The 22,483-nt window shown below is 50.6% G+C and overlaps 1 protein-coding gene across 2 annotated transcripts; it reads right to left on the reverse strand.

Moving 5' to 3' along the window:
- Positions 1–231: 231 nt before the first annotated feature.
- On the reverse strand, positions 232–19,533 carry LOC142014944 (caspase recruitment domain-containing protein 8-like). Of its 2 annotated transcripts, XM_074998254.1 has the most exons (11): positions 19,224–19,533; positions 16,554–16,625; positions 14,093–14,172; positions 11,950–12,014; positions 9,987–10,210; positions 7,256–7,506; positions 5,055–5,183; positions 4,357–4,434; positions 2,623–2,764; positions 2,459–2,500; positions 232–1,704 (listed from the first exon to the last, which is right to left on the reverse strand). In XM_074998254.1, the coding sequence occupies exons 1-11, from the start codon at positions 19,459–19,461 to the stop codon at positions 1,700–1,702; spliced, it is 1,326 nt and encodes a 441-aa protein (XP_074854355.1). In that variant the 5' UTR covers positions 19,462–19,533; the 3' UTR covers positions 232–1,699. The 2 variants fall into 2 exon arrangements, with proteins under 2 accessions (XP_074854355.1, XP_074854356.1); XM_074998255.1 differs by lacking the exon at positions 4,357–4,434 and having other exon boundaries at positions 19,224–19,531.
- Between the last annotated feature and the right edge of the window lie 2,950 nt (positions 19,534–22,483).

Genomic DNA, 22,483 nt, shown 5'->3' on the forward strand with positions numbered 1-22,483 from the left:
GGACCCCACCTACTTCAAAGTCCCCTTATTCCGAAATAAGGGGACTTCGAAGTAGGCGGGGTCCTTTCAAAAAGGAGCCCCGTTGGGACGAGCCGCATGGCAGCGAGGCACATCAATTTCGAAGTGCCGCGGCCGCCCGCATGCTAATGAAGCGCTGAATATGCGTTTCAGCGCTTCATTAGTAAACTTCGAAATGGCCATTTGCGTGGCCATTTCGAAGTTTGGGGCTAGTGTAGGCACGGCCTTTGTGTTAAAATCTCTTTGGAATAAGATGGAGAGGTAGCCGTGTTAGTCTGTATCTTCAAAAATAACAAGAAGTCCTGTGGCACCTTATAGACTAAGAGATATTTTGGATGAAGCGGGTCTTTGCCCACGAAAGCTTATGCTCCAAATTATCTGTTAGTCTATCAGGTGCCACAGGACTTCTTGTTGTTTTTGTAATAAGACCGTTACTTTAAGGCCCATTACTGTATGTCCTGCGAGATTAAATTGTTCCCCTCGAGGTTTACGTGTATTCCAACTCCTGATATCAGATTTGTCCATTCATCCTTTGGCTTAGAGACTGTCCAGTTTGTCCCATGTACGTGGTGAGGGGTGTTGCTGGCACCTGTCGGGTTGGATGGGAAGCTATGAAGTATTGCTGTGTTACACACTAGGCAGTGCTGTCCACTGGGAACACCTACTCCAACACACTTTCATTGATAAGAAAGGAGTAACCATCAGAAGCCAGATTAACAGCTCATCAGCACCCAATTCACTATCACAGAGGCTTCTCCGAGAGGCACATACACAATGGAGACTGCTTGGCCAGTGCGGTTTGCCTGACCCTCCACCTTACACACAGCTCTTTCCATCAAGCTGGAAACAAGCATAAAAGAAAGGAAGTGACATCACCGCTTGGCTTCTTCCGCCTCCCCTATCTCAACACTTGGCAGCACATCTGGATGGCAAAGACTTTGCAGCACCTGTAAGGTGCTCCAGGCCTGTGTATGGAGGAACTGTAACCTAGTGGAGCCATCTATTAGTGTGAGACAGTTTGAGTCAACTCATGTTTACAATAAAAGTTTAGAACAGATTTTTATTTTTTCTTTTCTGAGATAACTACCTCTGACCTGTGCGCCCACCACTTCCTTTGAGTTTTTGAGTTGACGTTTTGGTCGGTCCTACAAAGAATGATTTTCTATTCAACAACCAAGGGGGAGAAACTATTTTCTTTCTGCTCAAATCGAATGGGACTTTTGGTTTGCATTTTTTGGTTCAGCCGCCAAGCCAGAAAATCACAGTCTTCTGTTTGCAGCACCACGAGGCCTCGGGTCCTGCTGTGGTCAGGTGACACCTTTTGAGAACAAGGGTTCTTGTCTGGAAAGTTGAGTCAGTCAAGTTCAGCCCCCTGTGGCGTCTACGTAGACAAGGGGTTCCCCCTGATGGATGCAAAACTGCATAGTATACGGAGTCCTTTTTATTCCAGTTGCTCAGTCTGTGCCAAGTACTAATATTCTAACTGACAGCAGCAACATGAGAGAATCATAGGGCTGGAGCACCAGTTTGTGCAGCTTCCATGTCTTCTCCACTGTAGATCTCTCAGCTCTGATGTTCTGGATTTGCTCCAGGTCCAGAAGGAGGTTATGCAATGAATCCTGGATGCCATCCACTGCCAAGAGCCATTGGATCAGCTGTTCTCAGTGCTGGCTGAAAAACGCTAATCTAGGGGAGGTTAAGGAAGGGAAGAGAGGATGAAGTGAGATTTATCATGTTACATCTAGATCCAGAGAGCCCTCTCACCCACTACTAACATGCTCTAGGGTGTTGTGCAACAGCTGGTAGCCACCAAGCAGTGCTGGGCAGGGACTCATCTTCCAGTGCAATGTAACTGCTTGTAGTTGGTCAAGTGCTGGCTGTTGCAAGGAAAGGGTTAAGACAGGCTGGAGGGAGCCTGCACAGCTCCAACAGCCAATGACTGAAGGATTCCTGGGGAGAGCCAATCACAGGGCAGCTAACTGGAGCTGCCTTGCATATAAGGAGCTGCTGCCCCAGAGCTGGGTCAGTAGAGGGTTCTGGCCATGGAAGATGTAGGACCAGCTCCCCAGAGAGAGTGAGACCCTTTGGTAGGGCAGTGCTGGACAGGATAAGGGCAGCTACGGCGGCCTGAGTCACGGGGCTGTTGAGCCTGGACTGAGAGGACTAAGCTGCTGGGCCTGACCAATGGAGTGACTAAGCCAGGTAAGGCTACTGACAGGGGAGAGCTGCTACAGGGCGAGACCCCTTGGAAGAGGGGCAGAGCAGGAGGCCCCAGTCACACCACTGTGTGGCTACTTTAACAGCTGAGCAACTATGCCCTGAAATGTGTGGACCAGATAGGGTTTAACGCTGCATGCTGGGCTTCCCGGGGGGGGCGCTGCCTGAGAGATGAAAGGGCATTAGGCGCTGGAGTAGGGGGGCTCTGGGCATTTCCACTGACCTGTCTGAGTCTGGGTGGATGAAAGCGAAAGCGTCGCATCCTCTGGAGGAGAGAGAAATGGGAAGTCAGAGAAGAGACGGATCCCACGACTCAGCCCCTAATCCTAGCCAGCAGCAGCACATCAGAGCACAACGCACAACCCTCTCCTGTGGAGCAGAGCCTACCTGGTCTCACCCGGGCCTCCCAGATGGGTTCCTTGTTGATTTTCTCCACAAGGCTGAACTCCAGGCCTCTCTGAATGTCCTTGGTGTAGATTTCAATATACGACTGCAGACACTCGGCTTCGATGTTACAGAACTCCAGCTCCTGGGGGGGAAAAACAACAGAACTCCATTCAGGGAGACCCCTTCTTGAGCCAGCAGGGCTGGGGCAGGGGCGAAGGGTTGTTAGAACAGGACAAAAAGGGGGTTTGAATTACAAAACATCTTCCTCTGGCTGTGCCTGGGTCTGGGGAAACTGAGGCACTAAGTCACATGGCAAGACCATGGCAGAGCTGAGACTAGAACCCGGAGTCCAAAACCCCTCCTCTCACCTGTTAGGCCCCCCTCCTCTTCCACAAACAGCAACATAACCCACAAACTTGGGCTCCTCCTGGCACCCCATTTCCCTGCTCCCTCCTGGGCTGGGAGAAGCCAGAAGCCCTGAGTCCCCAGCTCCCCTGCTCTAAACAGCAGGCTGACTCCCCTGCCAAAGCTGTGTTGGGTATCACATGCCAACTACAGGTTCAACCTCCCAGGTCTGGCACCCTTGGGACCCAAGCAGTCCCAGACCAGGGATTTTGCCAGATCAGGGAGGTCAATGCCCCCCGCTGCCCTCCAGCCCCTGCTCCTGGGCTCCCCTCTCCACTGTCACCCATGGCTTCCTTCCCCCCACAGGCTCCCCGGCCACAGCTCAGCTGCCATCTCCAAGACCTGACCATGGCTTCCCGGCCACGGCAGCTTCCCCAGGCCACGGCTTCCTGCCCAGCCCCAGCATTGAGATGCTACGAGCCGCCACTCCCCAGAATGGGCTTCCAGCTTCCCAGCCCCGGCCACCACTCCCAGGGCAAGGATCTCTCGCTGCCACTTCCGGCCCGGGCTTTCTGGCTGCTGCTGCCTCCCCACCTTGCCACCGCTGCCCTGGGCGCCCCATACTGGCCAAGTTGGCCCCTCCCACTCCCAGCCCCAGGACTCTCGGGTCCTGGAAGATCCATGGTCCTGCTGAACCCCGGATGTTACCGGACGAGGGAATGCCGGATTTCGGAGTTTCAACCTGTAGCATAAAAATCATAATCATATGTAGCATCCGTCCCATGTATGTCAGTATTCCCCACACACCAATAACATCAAGCACAAATTTTGTAGCAGTGATGTAGCCTAGCCTGACCTGTACCGAATCATGATCACAGGTGCTAAGTATCCCAAAACACCTTGCGTTAGCTGAAGTACGCATGTGGCATAATCCAGTAGGAAACTTGTCAGACTCAAGGTATATGAGTTCTGTGTCTTAATCCAAGCTAGGGAAGGACCTTCCCAGGTCCGGACTGGCAAGCTAGCATCCAAGACAAGGAGGTAATAAAAGAAGTTATGGAACTGGAATGAACTCGGGTTGGAGTTTAGGGACATTTAAAGAACTCATCGTCTGCAAGACCCTACAAATGATACCAGCTGACTTGTGTAACTTTGGGAAGCACATCTCCAGTGTAAGGTGAATGTAATGTGTTTGCACAGGACAGCTCCTCAGAGACAGCTGTCGGACAGAACCTTTTTCCTGTCCCATTCTAATAAGCCAGACTGACATCAGCTATGTGGTCTCTGGAGTACATTTCATAGTGAAATACAGAACAAAGTCTGGTCAAGTCTCAGAGAGGGAGTCATGTTAGTCTGTTTCATCAAAAACAACCAGGAGTCCTGTGGCACCTTAAAGAAGAACACGTTCCTTTTGGCATCAGCTTTCGGGTAGCTGGAGCCCACTTCATCAGATGCACAAAGCAGCATCTGCAGTTTGACAGGGATAGATATATACACATGCAAAGATGGGCGTGTTACATTAACATGCAGAGGACCAGAGCTAATGAGATCAATTCAATCTGGGTGGATGGGGCCCACTCCCAACAGTTGACAAGAAGGTGAGAATACCAATAGGGTTAGGAGTATCAGAGAGGTAGATGAGTTAGTCTGTATCTTCAAAAACAACAAGAAGTCCTGTGGCACCTTATAGACTAACAAATATTTTGGAGCATAAGCTTTTGTGGGCAAAGACCTGCTTATGCTTCAAAATATCCGTTAGTCTATAAGGTGCCATAGGACTTCTTGTTGTGTTTGAACAGGGTTAGGGTTAAGCCTGGTCAAGCAACTGAGTAGATAAATTATCAACAGAAGAGAGTCCTGACTCACAGCACCCCCTGTTCTTCTTCACGTGTCTCCGTGAGTGCGCCACCTTAGGTGTGAGGTTCACACTGGTGCCGCAGCTCAGAGATCTTATTAGCTGTACTTATTATAACACTATCCCCTACCAGTTTTATCTCCCAGACCTCTGTTCTCACCACCCCCCATTGGGAAAGAAAGCCAGAAGGTTTCTCCAGCTCCATTGAAGAAGAGAGGAACATCTCACTCACCTTGGGTATCACCTCTATGTTTGATTGACTGGACACAACGTATCGAGACTCAAAGGCCAGCGGTTTACAGGTCTGAAGAGATGTTGACACCAACCTTGACGGGCACTTCTTTTCATAGTCTTCAACAGCCTGTAACAGAGAAGCACCACCCTTGAGTGGAGGCACATACAGAAAATGCATCAGTGGCTGCCAAGTTTCCTTCCCCTCCCACTCAACAGTCCTCAGAATGAAGGGTCTTCGTTATTACACCTGTCTAGGCTACCACAGAAAGTCAACCTACGGTACACAACTCCGACTGTGCGAATAATGTCACTGGCGTCAACGTACCTTAGGTCAAATTACCTCTGGGTCTATGGGAGAAACTCTCCTGTTGACCTACCTCACTCTTCTTCTTGTGGGTAGAATACAGGGGTTGACCGCAGAGTGATCTGTGCTCAATTTGCCAGGCCTTCACTAGACCCACCAATTCGACTGCCAGTGGATTGATTTCAAAACCTCGCTCCCCACTCTAAAATAGATGTAGTCTAAGACAGAATGAAGCTGTATCTTTAAGAAGGCAGACTCTTCTTGGGGAAAAGTTAGTTGTGAAATGAACTGAGTGAACAGTTTGCATCTTATTATTAATTACGATTGTTATTATTTGTATTCCCCTAGCATCCAGAATGCCACTCATGGGGCAGGACCCCTTTGTGCTGTATGACACAGTACTTATTAGCTGCATTATGGTTGGGCCTAGACTACCCAGTCATGGCTCATGACCACACAGGACCAGGCGCTATACAAATACAGAGCAAAAAGGCAGGCCCTCTTTACATTTCCTCTTGTAGCAGGGTCACCACCTTCAGAAGATGCCTTTATGGCACAGGATAGCCTTGTAGGCACCCAACCTTCAGTTCCCTTCTCTCAGGAAATCTACTGCCGCTTTTACATGGCCGCTGACTCTCCTACTTGAGTTAATTGCCCAGATTCCCAGATGTCAAGGCCAGAAGGGACCACTGTGATCTAGTTGGACCTTTTGCATATTGCAGAGCTCAAATCATTCCCCTCCGCACTACAGCAGGCAGGGTGGGAGAGGCGGTATCTTTTACCGGGTAAAATATATGACCTCTCCCGCCTGGTGTCTCTTGTGTCCTGGGACCGACATGGCTGCAACAGCACTTGACCTAGAGCCAGCCTTTAAGATAAATCTCATCCCATCCAGTGAGGGCGAAACCACCACAGCCTTGTAAGATTAGACACCCTCACATTTAAACATGTACACCTGACAATCCCGGCCCTGCCCTTCATCCTGCAGCCTCTCCCAGCCTCTTTCTAGCTGGAGTCCTTGCTGTGCCCAGGCAAGGATCCAGACTGCTCCTTGGATGGTCTCCTCCGTGGCTTGGAGGCACCAATAGACAAACTTATGCTTCACTCCCAGGCCGCTGCCTGACCTATACCAGATGCCTGACTGGGTCACATGACTCATGGCACCTGAGCATCTTCATTTTCCCCGCGTGAGGAGAAGCGCTAATAGTGTCACAGGTGGGGCTGAGACTCATCTCTTCGTCAAGAGACAGCCACCCCAGGTACACCAGCCAGAAGTTTCCCAGGCAGCTCACCGCTTTCTCCGGGAAATGCGGAGAGCTTACTGGTGTGTCACCGTCTCTGTGATGGGGCTGTAGCGGAAAACTGTGCCATTCTAGAATACTCCTAGAAGTGACCCAGGATGTGGATGGAAAAGATGACAGGGAATATATGCACGGACAATACGTAATGAATTAAGTATCTGAACTGAAAGTTCTCTTCTTTAAGGTATGCGAGTTAAACTGCGGCACAGACCAGGGAAGTGACTTGCCCAAGGTCAGCCAGCACACCAGTGTCAGAGCAGGGAACTGATGGAGTGAAATGCATTGGGGCAAAACTTAGTCTTTAGAAATGTGTTTCAAGTGCTGGATTATCACACCAGCAATGTGCCCCGTGAATCATTCCATACCCTCTGCTATGGGGCAGCTCTCCAGTGTTCCCTGGGCAGCTGTCCAGGAGAGATTCGGGTGCTGCCCAGCTGGCTAGCAGAGCGCCCACAGCCAGTAGCCTGTGTTCCCATTGGTGGTGCACATCCACACAGGTTTCGATGCACAGAACAAAATTTATTCAGCCTGTGGAGGGAAAAAATTAGAGGGACATTTGGTGGCTCACACTGATAGCAGCTGATTCTCAGTTACCTTGAACCGAGAGTGGTCGTTAGGGATGAGGTAGAGATGAAGCGTCGTCTTCGCCATCCTGAACGCCCAGTAGAGCAGCACAATGGAGTGGATCAGAACAGGTGGCTTGGAGCGATTCTCCCAGACCACGCCATACAGGGAGAAGCTGGGGTTCTCCACCACCGCATGGAACGGTTTCACTTGCATTGGCTTCTCCAGGGTCAACCCCTCCTCGACGAAATGGGCAATCTGCACCTGGGAGCGGTCAGCCTCTGTCAGTAGGACACAAAGCAAACGGAGCTCCATTCACCGGTTGTGATTGTATCCACCGGAGTGCTGCAAACACCCACCCCACGCCCCCTGATGGAAACAGCTCTAGGGCTGGCTCCTTCCCTATGCTTGGTCTGACCCCGCTCCCTATTCCTTAGCTACTGCAACCTGAGTCGGTCTTGTGCTCCCTGACAGCCAGAGAAGCATAGGCTGTATACACAGACCTCTCAGCATGGGAGTAGAACCCTGTACTCTCGACATGTCCAGGGCCAAGTCAAAGCTCACAGTCCAGCCATTTCCAATCCAGTCAGCCTTGGCAGATGACCCAAAGCTCCATGGATGAAAAGTCCTGTATTAATAGTGCTCAGTACCATATTAATGATCATGGCTAGTCCTATGGCTACAAATCGGACTAATACCATCTCTGTAAATAGCTAGAATATAAGAACAGCCAGACAGGATCAGACCAAAGGTCCATCTAACCCAGTCTCGGGTCTTCCAACAGTGGCCAATGCCAGGTGCCCCAGAGGGAGTGAACAGAACAGGCCATCATCAAGCGATCCCTCCCCTGTCAGCCTTTCTCAGCCTCTGACAAGCAGAGGTGAGGGGCACCATTCCTACCCATCCTGGCTAACAGCCATCGATGGACCCAACTCCATGAATTTAGTTCTTTTTTTGGACCCTGTGGAAGTTCTGGTCTTCACAACATCCTCTGGCCAGGAGTCCCACAGGCCTCCTGTGCGCTGCCTGACGAAACGCTTCCTTCTGTGAGCGCTAAACCCGCTACCCATTAATTTCACTTGGTGACTCCGAGTTCTTGTGTTATGGGAACAAGTAAATAACTTTTCTTTATTCGCTTTCTTCACATCAGTCCTGATTTTGGAGACCTCTGTCATGTCCCTCTTTAGTCCCCTCTTTTCGAATCTGAAATGTCCCAGCCTTTTTAAACTCTCTTCACGATGCAGCCATTCCAAACCCTTAATCATATTTGTTGCCCTTTCTGAACCTTTTCCGATTCCAATCTATCATTTTTGAGATGAGGCGACCACACCCGTACACAGTGTTCAAGAGGTGAGCAGCCCATGGATTTACGCAGAGGCAGTGAAACACTTTGGGCTTGTCTACACTACCCCCTTCCTTCGAAGGAAGGATGGTAATTAGGGTGTTGGGAGTTTACTAATGCATAGGCAGCACTTCGTTAAGCAAATTCCCCCCCACCTCCCCGCGGCAATGTCGAAGTTTTCAACTTTGAAGTGCCAGCACGCGTCTAGCCACGGCTCACCCGCCGGTACTTCGAAGTGCCGGGACAACAAAATTTTGAGGATTAAGGGACTTTGAAGATGCCCTGGCATCTTCAGTTGTTTCAGCTGAGATTCGAATGATGGGTGTGATTACAATTCCAGCACCAATTATTAATTTAGGATCATCGTCATTAATCGTGATGACAAAGATGGTTGTTTGTTGTGTTCCCTGTAAGCTGAGCGCTTGAGCGGCCACCTAGAACAGATTCAAATGCCGCCTCACTGGTTAGCAGAGCGCCCACAGCCAGCCGCATGCGTTTCTATTGCTGGTACACATTGGAACTGAGGTGCGGTGCATATAATAAAATGTATTCCACATCCAGATGAAAAAAATTAGATGGCACATTGGTTGTAAATACGATTCACACAGCCTTAGGGACTGCAGAAATACTTCTGATGGTAGGGTTACAACTGAGCTGCTCCTCACAATAGTGAGTCTGGATTGTGATTCACGTGGGTGGAAAGCAAATTTTTGATTTTGCCAGAATTTGGGAAATAAAATAACAAATGTTTTGAAGGAAATGAAACATTCTGTTTCAGTTTCAACCATTTTTCGATGCTTCTGAACCTTTAAAAAATAACACGAAAGGAAATCTGGAAACAAAACTGAAAAAACAAACCAACGGATTTGCAAAAATGTTAAAATAAAACATTTCAATTTTTTTCATGTTTTTTTGCTTTAGGTTTCTCCCACCAACAAGAACAATTCAGCGCGTGGGCGAAATGATACAAATTAGTGAAATACTTTTTTGGTTCTGCCAAATCTGCAACAGTTACTGCACAGAACGTTGCCCAGCGCCAGCTACGACGAACCTCCAATTAATACATCCCCATTTGTGACTGATATGTTTGGGATCAGAATTATAAATAGGACCTCCCAAATCCAGCATCAGCACCAGGCAGGTTGACCAGGGCTGGGGCTAGCCAGGGTGGAAGCAGAGCCAGCAGTGGGCTGAGGAGGCCAGAGACAGGGGACCTCCCCTGGTTCCCAGTTTCCCTTGTCTTGGATCAGTCAGGTCCCAAGGATGCCGGACCAGGGAGGTGCCTGTATTATTCTTCTCTCCTGCCACTGAGACACATGACGAGAGGTAGGTGAGCATGTAAGCGAGCGTGTCAGGGGCATGGGGTTTGGGCTCTGCCTGCCCGTTCTCAGTCACGGAGTCAAGCCCAGGCTACCGTACCTCTGAGACACAGGAAGTGCGGGAGGTGAACGGCAGCCACAGCCCCAGCCGGTTCTGCCTGGATGCTGAACAAAGGGCCGGCCACCATCCATTTTGGAGTGTTCCAGGCGCTCAGATGCTGATCCCAGAAGCCGTATCCATACTGGACTGTCGCGGCTGCCCTCACCTCGAACCCCAGGTCGGTTTCAGAGCAACGGAACGTGCCTGTCTCGGGAAGGTGAACCCTGTGCAGTGCGAGGGAAAGACAAGACCAGAGCAAAACTGAGCCAGATGGAACCATCCCACCTTTCTTGAGCTAACTCCGCTGCTCTCATCAGAGCTCTAGCAAGGGGCAGTGGTCCAAGGCCCTCTGGTGGACAGAGCCAGGCCAAGCCCGTGGAGAAGTGGAGGGACGGAACAGGAAGTATAAAAAAAGCAGGACTCCAGCTCAGTTCACCATTGCTAGGAAAGGACCTGGACTTGCTGCTGGCCCTGGACCAGGGACCGAGCGCTGCCAGCCCGTGCCCTGGTCAGATGACCCTGAGGAAGGTGAACTGTAGTGGCCACCATGGGCTGAAAACCCTGAGGCACCATCAAGACTGCCACAAGATGAATACCCCAAGGAGCTGCCGGACCTGTCAGTGCCGAGTATCACAGAATCCTAGAGCTGGAAGCGACCTCAGAAGGTCATTGAGCTCAGCCCCCTGCCCAAAGCAGGACTAACCCCAATTAAATCATCGCAGTCAGGATTTTGTCCAGCTGGGCCTTGAAAACCTCTAGGGATGGAGATTCAGCCACCTCTCTAGGCAGCCCATTCCAGAGCTTCACCACCCTCCTAGTAAAATAGTTTGTCCTGATATCTTAATATCCTAGACACCGTTAACATCTCCCCCCTGTAAACTGAGACCATTGCTCCTTGTTCTGCCATCTACCACGACTGAGAACAGCCCCTCTCCACCCTCTGTACAACCCCCCTTCAGAGAGCTGAAGTTGAATATCTCAAGGAACATGAGGAGAACTGTGGAGTTCTACAAACAGAGAGGGTTGGAAGCAGCCCAGGGAAACCAGACAGTTGTTTTGTGGTGTTGCTGTGGGACGCCCCCTGACCCAGTGGAACTCCCTGGAGCATAGTGGGCATTACGAGCAGTTGAGCTTCTTGGACCACCTGGGACTAAATCAGGAAGTGCCTCCCCCCTTGTCGGTCCCAGGAAGGGCTGCTCCAAGTAGCAGTCATTTATGGGGTCCAGAAAGTTACCTCAGCCTCCTGTCCTGAGCTGATGTACCCAGTCAGTATGGGGACAGGTGGCAAGCAGTTAAAATCCCCCCATTATTATGACATTTTCCACCTTCGCAGCCTATATCATCTGCCTGAGCATTTCACGGTCCCTGTCACCAGCCTGTGGTTATTACCACTTAGAATCACAGACATACTAGAACTGGAAGGGACCTCAGGAAGTCATCAAGTCCAGGCTCCTGCTCTCAGGGCAGGACCAAGTACCATCTGTGTCATCCCTGTTAGATATTTATCCAACCTCTTCTTAAATATCTCCAATGATGGAAGATTCCACAACCTCCCTAGGCAATTCATTCCAGTGTTTAACCACCCTGACAGTCAATTTTTCCTAATGCTCAACCTAAACCTCCCTTGCTGCAATTTAAGCCCACTGTTTCTTATCACAGAATCACAGACTCACAGAGCCGGAAGGGACCTCAAGAGGTCATTGAGTCCAGCCCCCTGCCCCAAGCAGGATCAACGCCACCTAAGTCATCCCAGCCACTAGACACTTTCACTGCTTATTCAACAGACACACGACCTTGTCTAGGTCTGCGTCCCCCCGGGGGCAAATAAATGGGGGTTGCCACCAATGAGAATTTTATTGTGAAATTCACTAGAGTGCAGAAGATCTTAGCGCGACAGGGGCTGGGCCATGCGCACACAGAAACTTCTGCAGACTTCCTCCCACCTCCCAGCCCCAGCTCTTACCTGTAAATCTCCTGGTTCCCATCTGGGCCTGGAATGATCTCTGGGTGGATTTTGTCTGGAGGATCCTGAAACACAGAACAGGTCTTAATTCAGCTGCCTGTTACCAAGCAGTGGTGAGGAGGGATTCTTGTCTGCTGTGGCCAAGTATCTGGGCACTGGCTCGGTGGCCTGGGACCTGGCAGAGCAGACTCAAGGAGCAGCTGAATCAAGCCCCACAGTCTGATGTTTCCCAGGTAATGGAGAAGCCCCAGTCACAGCTCCGATGCCTGGTTAGTGCTAGTGAGATGCAGTGAAGTCCTCACTGCTGCTTGCCATTCTGGGCTGCAGCTAGACAGGTTCTGTGGAGTCTCTCTAAGAAACCAGCTGCACAGAGGTGGGTGCTCTGAACACCTCCACCAGGAGAGACCAGACTCTCCCCTGCACCGATTTTGTCCTCCAGCCTGGGGCTTAGCTATCCCCTTTGTTTCAGGGGTACCTCTCACTGAAGCTGAGGCAAGCTGCACATACACAACAGCTTAGGCTCTGACCCGCATCTGGCCACATTCACAACATACAACAGGTGCTGGTACAAACAGCACCAGAGACACGTTGTGTACACTGGCCATTTGGACGATGTGTTACAGGAGAAATTTGAAACCCAGAGTAACCACCCACAGGTGGACTCGAACCTAGGACCTCGAGAGCTCACTGCCTGAGCTTCTACAGCTTGAGCTAAAAGCCAGCCGGCTCTCAGCTCAGGCAGCAGAGGAGACTCATTCTTTCTCTCTGTACGCAGTCTAGGTGCCACTGTGTGGGACCGTGGACCACACCCAGGTATGTGGGTTACACCAGCATTTAACAAATGCAGTGGGCACAATCCCTTCAGACGTATCTTCCAACAGCATCGCTCTTGCTCAAACAGGAGTTCAGGGTGTGATGGAGGAATTACTGGGTTAGGGTTTCCGGTCTGGCTTATGCCGGAGGTCAGGCTAGATCATCACAGTAGTTCCCCCTGGGCAGACGGAGACGCTGACAAAGGCCCATGGGGTACGTGTCTCCCTTGCAAAGGCAGGGTGTGTTATTAACTTGGGTTAGCCCCCAGGTGAAAACAGCAGCAAAACCACAGCACGTCGGCTTTTAAATCAGGTCAGTGCCTTGCGACAGAGGGAACGAAGCAGCCACAGCTCAGGAGCTGCTGATCTGAATCCAAAGCAGAGTGGCTGTATCCGTACTGCTATTTTAACCAGAGCTGAACTGCCCTCATGCTTGTAGGCAGGACTTTCTGTGGGGGAGGGGTGCTTTCTTTTATAAATGCAGACTGCAATTTTTTTAAATGTAAAGGAGTTCAAAATACTCATGCACGGAGCGTGCATAAGAGAGGCTAATGAAAAAAGTCAAGTGGAAACAGTGATGGGTAAAATTATTTTGTTATAATGTACTACACATGTACACAGTAATGAAGGGCCTAGAGAAATGGCCTTCTGGGACCTTGCTGTAATATTATAAGTGAAAAAGAGTATTCCCTCATCCCCCCTCCCTGTCCGGTTGCTAGTGGCCCAGGACATGCTGGGAAATGTAGTGCCTTCCCTGCTCCAAGGCCAGCTGTCTAGGCAGGGAGCGAGCCACGGAACTACAGCTCCCAGGGTGCCTTGGGTTCCCCCATCAGGCCTTGCAGGTTCCCCCTGCACAGTGCGGCAGTGAGGAAGGGAGAGAAACTGGTCACTGGGGTGGCATTCGAACCCTTTGCACCCCACCTGCCCACAAGCTTGGTCTTTGTTCTCTTGTCCAGGTCTGGAACTCCCAAGCTCTACCGTAAAACACCTAATAAATAATATACAGAGCCTACCACAATGGGGGCCCCAGTTTTTAATGGGGGGTCTTAGGGGCTACTGTAATACATTTAGTAAATAACTAATTAAGAATACATTTTTCCTGTTTTGAAGACATATCCTTAAACAGTTTCCTATCCCTCCATTTGCCATCATCTGATTGGCTCACCAGGTACAATCCCACCTAAATTAATTTTCTCCAGGCTAAACAGTGGAGGTATTAAAATACCCCTGGCTCAGCTCAGAGCATGACTTCACAGCCAGACACCAAGGGGCAGGAAACAATATAATACATGAACAAGAGGAGGGGGAAAAAATCACACCTATTCCCTTACCTCCTCTCTGGGACACAGTTTGCATTTCTCCATTCGCCAGTTGTGTCCCACGGGATCGTCCTTCCTGCTTTGTTTTCTTGCTGCAGACCAGGAGATATTTCAAGTACAGGTTGAACCTCTTTAGTCCAGTGTGATCTGCTCTGGCAACATCCGTAATCCGGCATGATTTGAGTTAGCTGGACAACCATTTACCACACCTGTGGCCAAGTTTCCCGCAGCCCCATAAAATTTGTTTACAGCCCTTAGTCCCGGCTTTCAGTGTTTAAAAATGCCTCATCCACCTCTTCTTCCCAGTTAGGTGTTCTTTATTAGACCCCCACCATGACATCTCCCCTGCTTTTTACCCCTTTTATGCTTACCCAGGGACTCTCAAGGAGTCTGTCTCCTACATCCATCTCCACCTCAGGCCAGGTGTGCACGTTCTTAATCGATAAGGTAACACCTCTTCCCTCTTCCCCCGCCTGTCCTTCCTCAGCAAACTGTACCATCTACGCCAATATTCCAACCATCTGTATTATCCCACCAATTTCTGTGATACCATCTATGCCATACTATTTACTAGCATTTCAAGATCTTGGGTAGCAGGTTTAAAACTACTAAAAGAAAGTTCTTCTCCACTCAGTGCATAGTTAACCTGTGGAACTCCTTGCCAGAGGAGACTGTGAAGGCTAGGACTATAACAGGATTTAAGAAAGAGCTAGATAAATTCATAGAGGTTAGGTCCATAAAAGGCTATGAGCCAAGGGTAGGAATGGTGTCCCTGGCCTCTGCTTATCAAAGGCGGGAGATGGATGACGGGAGACAAATCGCTTGATCATTGTCTTCGGTCCACTCCCTCTGGGGCACCTGGCACTGGCCACTGTTGGCAGACAGGCTACTGGGCTGGATGGACCTTTGGTCTGACCCAGTATGGCCGTTCTTATGCTCTTATCTTCCTTTTTATTCCCCAGACTTCTTGCATTTTTATACAGACAACTTAGATATTTATTTGATTTTACCCTCCAGTTCTGCCTTGTCCGTCCTTCATCTCTGCTATTAGAGCCTTTCGATTTCTGACCTATCTCCCAGGTCTCCATGGCTTTCACTTACCTGTGGGATTTGGTCTGCTGCCCCTATTGAGGCCAAGGCAGCATCTGAATTTGGTGCACTCAGGCCCCTGAATCTATCCCACTTCACCTGGTCAAATGATCCATCCATGTCACCCATTCCCAGCTTTTGTCAGTCAGAGGCTATGAACACCTTTCCTGCCCACCCTGGCTAACAGCCATTGACGGACCAGTCCTCCAAAAATGTATCTAGTTCTTTTCTGTGACTTGGACTTCACAACATCCTGTGGCAAGAAGTTCCACAGGTTGATTGTGCAGTGTGTTGAGAAGTCATTTGGTGACCCCTAGTTGTGATGCTAAGGGAAGAAGTAAATAACTTCACTTTCTCCGCACCAGTTGTGATTTTATAGTAGACCTCTGTCTATAACAGCCTTATAGTAGAAAAAAAAAGAAAGTGAACACACAGTAAAACAGTATTCCAGATCAGGCCGGCCTATGTGTATATATGAAAGAACTAAAGTATTCTGGGCAAGCACAAGGCCCATCTGCCCAGCCAGTGAAATGTAGCCACCTCTGGGGAAGGACACAGAAGCTAGACAGCAGCCACCCCACCCAATACCAAAATGCTCTTGACGCTGGGTGTTTTGGAAGGAAAAAGAGAACGAAATTTAGCATCTGCTCCCCAAAGCCAATCCCAGGTTTTGCTTTCCTCCATCAATCCCTATGTCAAGATTAAACCCCCATGAAGATTGAATAAAAAGGTTGGGATTTTTCAGTTTAGAGGAGAAGACTAAAGAGGGATATGATAGGGGTCAATAAAATCATGCTGGGTGTGGAGAACGTGAATAAGGAAAAGTTATTTATTGGTTCCCATAAGAATTAGGGGTCACCAAATGAAATTAATGGGCAGCAGCTTTAAAACAAGCACAGGGAAGTATTTCTTCACGCCGCACAAAGTGAGCCTGTGGAACTCTTGGCCAGAGGATGCTGTGAAGAGCAGGACCCCCACAGTGTTTAAAAAAGAAGTAGATAAATTCATGGAGGTTAGGCCCATCAATGGCTATTAGCCAGGACAGGTATGAATGGTGGCCCTACCGTCTCTTTGCCAGAATGGATGACAGGAGAGGGATGACCTGATGATTCCCTGTTCTGTTCACTCCCTCCAGGGCATCTGGCATTGGCCACTTTCTGAAGACAGGAGACAGGGCGAGATGGACCTTTGGTCTGACCCAGCGTGGCCATTCTTGTGTTCACATGGCCCCGCCCCGGAGGGAAAACTCCAACAGGGCTTGAAGGTAATGGCCCATCCCTGCACTGACCCAGGTCTGACATACACTCTTGGGGCCGTCACAGTCCACCACAGCCGTGAATTCCCCACTAAGGCCCTGCCACCACCCGAGCGATTGTGAACTCACCAGAGGATGGCGTCCTTCCTTCCCCAGGGGGAATCTTCTCCTCGCCTGACGGTGTGACGGGGTTCTCTGGTCCTAAAGATAAGACAGGGCGGTACGACAGATCAGGGGAGTTCTCTGCGGCAGTGACGGACACTCTCCTACCTCCTGCGCTGACACCCAGCGAAAGAGACAGAGGATGGGAGAGCGGTAGATTAGCATTACATGACATGCAGCTCTGTACGAGCCTCGGATACCTCGATAATGAGCTTGGGGAAAAGTGATACAACAGATCACAAGGCCAGGTTTTCATGTGCTCATCATGACTCACATAAATCTCCCACTTCATCGCCATCGGACAGCTTCTGCTTTTGTTGTGGGTGGCTAGACAGTGTGGGAGGCATTTAGGACACAGTGACCTTGAAAGGTAAAAACAGGCCAGGACTAGAGAGGAACAAACTTTTCCATATGACTTTGTTGACAAAAAAAAAAAAAAAAAAGCAGGTTCAGCAACACCAAAACGTTTTGTGAATCGGCGTCAGAGTCACTGACTCGCTCATTTGGAAAAAAAACTTTTAAATTTTTTTTTTTTAAATGTGATTGATTGGAATAATTCTGGTTTTTCACTTTAAAAAACAACTTTTTGGTTCTCGATCTCCTTGTTTCTTTTAAAAGCAAACAAAAGCCCCTTGGCAACAGCCACACCTGCAATGAAAGTTTTCGATTTTGTAAAACAAACCCCAGATGGACGTTTGTACTTTGGAGGTGGGGGGGAGGGTGCCATTAATTTACAAAACAATTTGCAGGTGGAGACAAAAAAGGAATCTCCCCTTTCCTTTCCGATTTTTTAGACTTTCCAGCAACCCCCAAAAATCTATTTCTCACAATGGACCGGCATAACCTGGGCTCTTTAGGAATAACACTAAGCCACGTCCTCCCCGTCGTAGTTGGTTTATGCAAGTTCTGTTGCCAATGTGCTGCAAGGAGAAACAACAGAAACGTCTTTGCTGTCTCAGGCTGACAAATCAGTCCTCCCTCCGCTCACACAGATGATATGTGGTTATGGTTCTGTCCTACATAGTTTGGGGCACACCCTGAACCCAGGTGTCCATTACAACGCTAAGCAAGACAGAGGAGATTCAGGCTGTGGGAGCGGAGGAAAAGAAAAGCTTGAGCTGAGGAGGAACCAGCAAAAGGGAGAACTCTTGAAACATCTGTGGGCATATTATTTTGGTGGGCTATATTCACATTGCCCATCAGTACTTGGTCCTGCCATGAGGGCAGGGGGCTGGACTCAATGACCTCTTCAAGGGCCCTTCCAGTCCTAGCATTCTATGTTTCTATGATTCTATGCCCCGACCCTCAGACCCCAGGGAAGCAATGTGCTCTCTGATTTTTTTCATCCATGGTTGGAATAAATTTTGTTGCCTGCATGGAGGAATGTGTGGATGTGCACCACTGATAGAAACACGCACTGCAGGCTGTGGGTGCTCTGCTAACCAGTGAGGCAGCATATGAATCCCTCCTGGGAGACCGCCCCGGTGCTCGGCTTACAGGGAACACTGCAGGGAAGGAGGAAGCACACAAGGAATTGAATTTCACACAGACAGCTTAAGTCTGAGCCAGGAACTGGCCACGGCTGCCCAGACTCAGAAGTCGCTCCACAATCGACTCCAGTAGCTTCCCTTTACCAAGTTCCTCTGGGATTCTCCCAATAAGGATTGAGCAAAACCAGACCATGTCAGCCACTCAGACCTGAGATTCACTTCCATTTTACGGGTTCACCCTCTCTAATCCAGAACTCTCCGTCCCAGCAGCATCTCTGGTCCAGCATGATTTTAATTAGCTGGATCTGCTCATCATGGGTGTGGCCACGTTTCCCACAGTCCCAGAAAATTTGTTTGCAACCACCAGTCCTGGCTGTCAGTGTTCTGTGCTGTTATTAGCTCTAATTTACCCCTAAATGTCTTCTAAAAGCCCAGTAAGCAGTGGAGTGTTGGTAATGCTGCTAGACAATATTGACCTCCTGTGGTTCGGCACTGGTCAGGTCCCCAGGGTGCCGCACTAGAGTTTCAGCCTGCATCTGCTATAAAAAAGAACATAAGTCCCATACAGGCAGGGCCCAGAACAGCAGGACCCCTTTTCTGGAAGAAAGACAGGCTGGGTCTGTGGGTAAGGAGCTAGCAAAGGGCCCACAAAATCTGCCAGGTGGGGGAAGTCACTGTTTGATCCCTGTTTTTAACCTCCCATTGCTGGCCCTGGCTGAGTGGATCAGGAATCCGCTGGTGCAGAGAATGGCTCTCAGCCTGTCCATGCCTGACCTGGCACAACTGGGCCCTCCGATCTCCATCAGGCTCATGCAGCACCCCTTGCTCTTAGGCGAGTGACCCCTGCTCAGAAGCAGCCTGGGACAGGGAATTTCAGACCAGGCAGATGGTGGCTGTGTGGTGGGAGCGTTTACTTCTTCGACTTTCCACCCCAATCCTCCATCCTGGAGCACCGACGTTCTCCCACTAGGCCACGCAAATGTCAGACAGGCCCTGGGCACTGTGGGATACTTGCCCATAAACCACTGCACCCCGGCGGTGACCCCTGTAAGAGGGGTACCATTCTCCGCACCAGGTCTGGAATCCATCTGGCCTGTAGCTCTGGCGAAGGGCGATCAAGTCAGCTCTAGAAAGGGTCTAGATTTACCTTTCTGGAGCCTGGCTTTAGCCTCTTCCAGAACTTTCAGAGCCATCCTTGAGTCGCCCCAGCAACGCCTGAGCAGCAGGTCGGTCAGAGCTGCGGGCTCAGCCAGTGTGACGGGGATGGGCTCAGCTCCTTCCTCCAGCAGAAGTTGGCTCAGCATCTCTGGGACTCCCTGCAGCTCCTCCTGGCCCAGGGCTTTCAGCTGCTGCAGCAGGTCACTTTTCCCAGGGGCCTCCTCCATGGTGCTGCCTAGCCAGACGTAGCAGAGGCACTCAGGAAACTGCCTCTCAATGGCTGCCAGAGCCGTGGGAAGGGCTTGGGCTGCCTGGGACCGCCCCTGAGCCCACACAGCCTCCAGCACTTCCTCCTGACTGTCCTTCCCACGCAGTGCGCCCTGCAAGTCACAAGAGCTGTTTGCATCACGCCCTGCGTGCTGCCTGGGTGGCTTCACCCTACTCTCCGGGGAGGTGGGCGCTGGGTCTCAGCCTCTCCAAACAGGCCACTTTGGGCTCCTTGCAGTGTAACTGGCTGTGCCTGTCCCTGTCTGGGGGTTTAAAGGGCGTACTCCAGTGCTGTGCAGAGAGCCAGGCCCTCTGGATGGATCCTTCAGCTCACAAACAGCCTGGCTGGCAGGCTCCTTCCTTCTCCGGCTCCCGGCCCTGGGCCCTGCATCGGCCCAAGCCCCACACAGCACTGGAGTGGGGAAACTTCTCCGCCCCTCGGCTCAGCCCTGCCGTGGTGGGGAGGAAGCCACGTCTGAGCAGCTTGTGCCCGATCCTGCAGGTCCCCAGGCCGGGGCGCTTAGCACCCTCGTCACACGCTGTCCCCGCTCTGGGTCCTGCCCCCAGGAAGTACGGGGCCTGTCCCCCAGGCACCCTCCCCTGCTCAGCCACCTCTCTGGCTGGTTCCCTGAGGAAGTCCAGGGCTCCATGCATCCGTAGGGCTTAACCCCTTCTTGCCCACGCTGTAGCTAGGAGATGGGGGCAGCTAGAGTAGGCAGGTGACCAGCAGCAGTGTGGAGAGGTTAGCTGCCTTCCTACATTATGCGGGTAGGAAAAAGACCGGGGTTGCAGGGGGAAGGAGGCAGATGGGAAGAGACGACCCCTGGAAAAACACAGGCCAGGTCTTCCATCCCCACAGGCCTAACACCTCACCCCCCGGCTCTGACGCCATCTCTGTCACTGAGCGCTACGCTCGGTGAGACGCTGGTGAGAATTAGCTAGTGCGTGGATTCACGAGGGCGAGTTGTATTCATTGCAGGGCCCTGAAAGAGTTAACTGCTGGCTCTGTACTGAGCTGCCCTTAATACAGCTCTTATCTCTGTGCCCCTTGCTCCTTCCTGTGCCACAACAAGGGAGGCAGGAGGGCTGGAACCCATCTCTCCAGGCAGACAGCCCCAGGGAGGCAGTGAGAGTTCCTTGCCCTCTCAGAGGGGGAGCTGATTAGCTAAGGAGCTTTCATGGCTAACACCCACTTCTTCAGCTTTCCAGATTAGCTAATCTACGTTAGCCTTTCCCACGAGAACTCAGTCTTTAGTCCTTTGGGTGCTACAGGACTGCTTCTTCCTTGCTGCATCAGGGTTTGTATTCTTCCCCTTTGATTTCCAGAGGACTTTAGCACTTCTGGGGATTCAGGATGACGTCCCTTCCAGCCTGTCCAGGGAGGCAAAAGCAAATGAAGTCCCTTCGGAAGAGACTCTGCAGTGAAATGGCTGCAAATCCAAAGCCAGGCACAGGCGCTGTGTTTAGATTACGATCCCACGGGCAGGGAAAGGGCTTCAAGCAGTGTTTCCTGGAAGCTGTGTGGTTGGCGGTTGCCCAGGAGAGAGTCAAATGCTGCCCAGATGATTAGCAGAGCGTCATCAGCCTGTGTTTCTATTGGTGGTGCACATCTCTATATGTCCCAGTGCACACAATAAAAATTATTCCACACATCTTACATCTTAAAGGAACAGACTAAGCCATGGGAAGGGAAGGAAAGCAGAGAGCCTGTAATGGGTAATAAGTGTTACTGGCACTGCAGGGCAGCCGGATGTCCAGTGTTCGAATGAACACCCAGTGGAAAAGGGGCCCTTCTCATCTCAGTGCAAATGAGCAAGTGACGGCGGGTGGGGAAGAGTGAATGATAGGAGGGGTGGGGGTAAGAAGGGAACGGGGGGCTCAGAGGAGGGATGGGGCAAGGGTGTACAGGGCTTAGTCAGCATTTCCTGGAAAGTCAGGGTGTGTTGACAAGTTTCTTGTTGCACCAGGAATGCATAAGGAGGTGGGAGGCACAAGCTCATTTCCTCTCTAAACTCAGGAGATGAGGCTGCCGTTGGGCTGAGGCAATCAGAGCCAGCTCTACCTCCAAGGCAACTCAAGGTGGAGATGCAGGGGAGTCACAACACAGAAATGCTCAGTAGGGGCTTGGCTCAAAGCCCCTAGGAAAGGCTGCGAAGCTATTGTGTTCCTCAGCTGTCTTTCTGTACATCAGTTCCTGCTCCCAGGCCAGCCTGGGACTCGGGAAACCTGGATTCCCTCCTCCGCCACAGATTCCCCATCTGACCTTGGTGATGTCACTTAGTCTGTCTGGGCCACAGTTTTCATGCGGGAAATGGGGAGAGTGGTAATTTCCTACCAGAAGATGAACACATTAGTGATTAGGAAGTGTCCGTACACTATAGAATCAGGGGTTATGTATGCCCTTCAGGTCAATAGGCTACAAGGGCCTTTGATCAAAGTAGCAAAAACATTAATATATCGGTAGCCAGCAGAACAGCCTAGATGCATTACACTGAGCTGGAGAGCTTCATTTTTCCCAGTTGGAGGCCTCATTCCCACCATGTCCTCCTCAGAGAAGAAGAAGATAATGTCTATTAAAACCCTGTGTAAACTGGCCATTGGTGTTACCAGTGTTCCCTGTACTGGGAGCTTGTGCAGCTGCCCGGAGGGGGATTCAAATGCTGCCCGGCTGATGGGAAGAGCACCCTCTGCTGGATTTGTGTTTCTCTGAGTGGTGCACATTCACTCATGACTTGGCGCACATAACAAAATTATTCTACACTTGGATGAAAAACATCCACCCATGGATGCAAAAGATTAGAGAGAGCATTGGTTGTGGCTGGTAGAGCCATTTAAAGAGACGGAACTGCAGCAGAGGGGAGGGGAATCTCTGACTTTGGAATTCACTCCTGCGCTGATTGAATCTGTGAGTATTCCACTCACACAGCAAAGTCCAGCTCTGAACAGGCATTTTCAGTGGTGAGGTACGGGCAATATCTGGTT

Source organism: Carettochelys insculpta, chromosome 6 (genome assembly GCF_033958435.1).
Source record: "Carettochelys insculpta isolate YL-2023 chromosome 6, ASM3395843v1, whole genome shotgun sequence".
Taxonomy (NCBI): Eukaryota; Metazoa; Chordata; order Testudines; family Carettochelyidae; genus Carettochelys; species Carettochelys insculpta.

Excerpts from the sequence above, each read along its gene's own strand:
- LOC142014944 (XM_074998254.1), bottom strand. The coding sequence starts at position 19,461 with ATGGAGGAGGCCCCTGGGAAAAGTGACCTGCTGCAGCAGCTGAAAGCC. Across the intron at positions 16,626-19,223 it reads TAAAGCCAGGCTCCAGAAAG|GACCAGAGAACCCCGTCACA; the intron begins GTAAATCTAGAC and ends TCTTATCTTTAG. Across the intron at positions 5,184-7,255 it reads ACGACCACTCTCGGTTCAAG|GCTGTTGAAGACTATGAAAA; the intron begins GTAACTGAGAAT and ends TCTCTGTTACAG.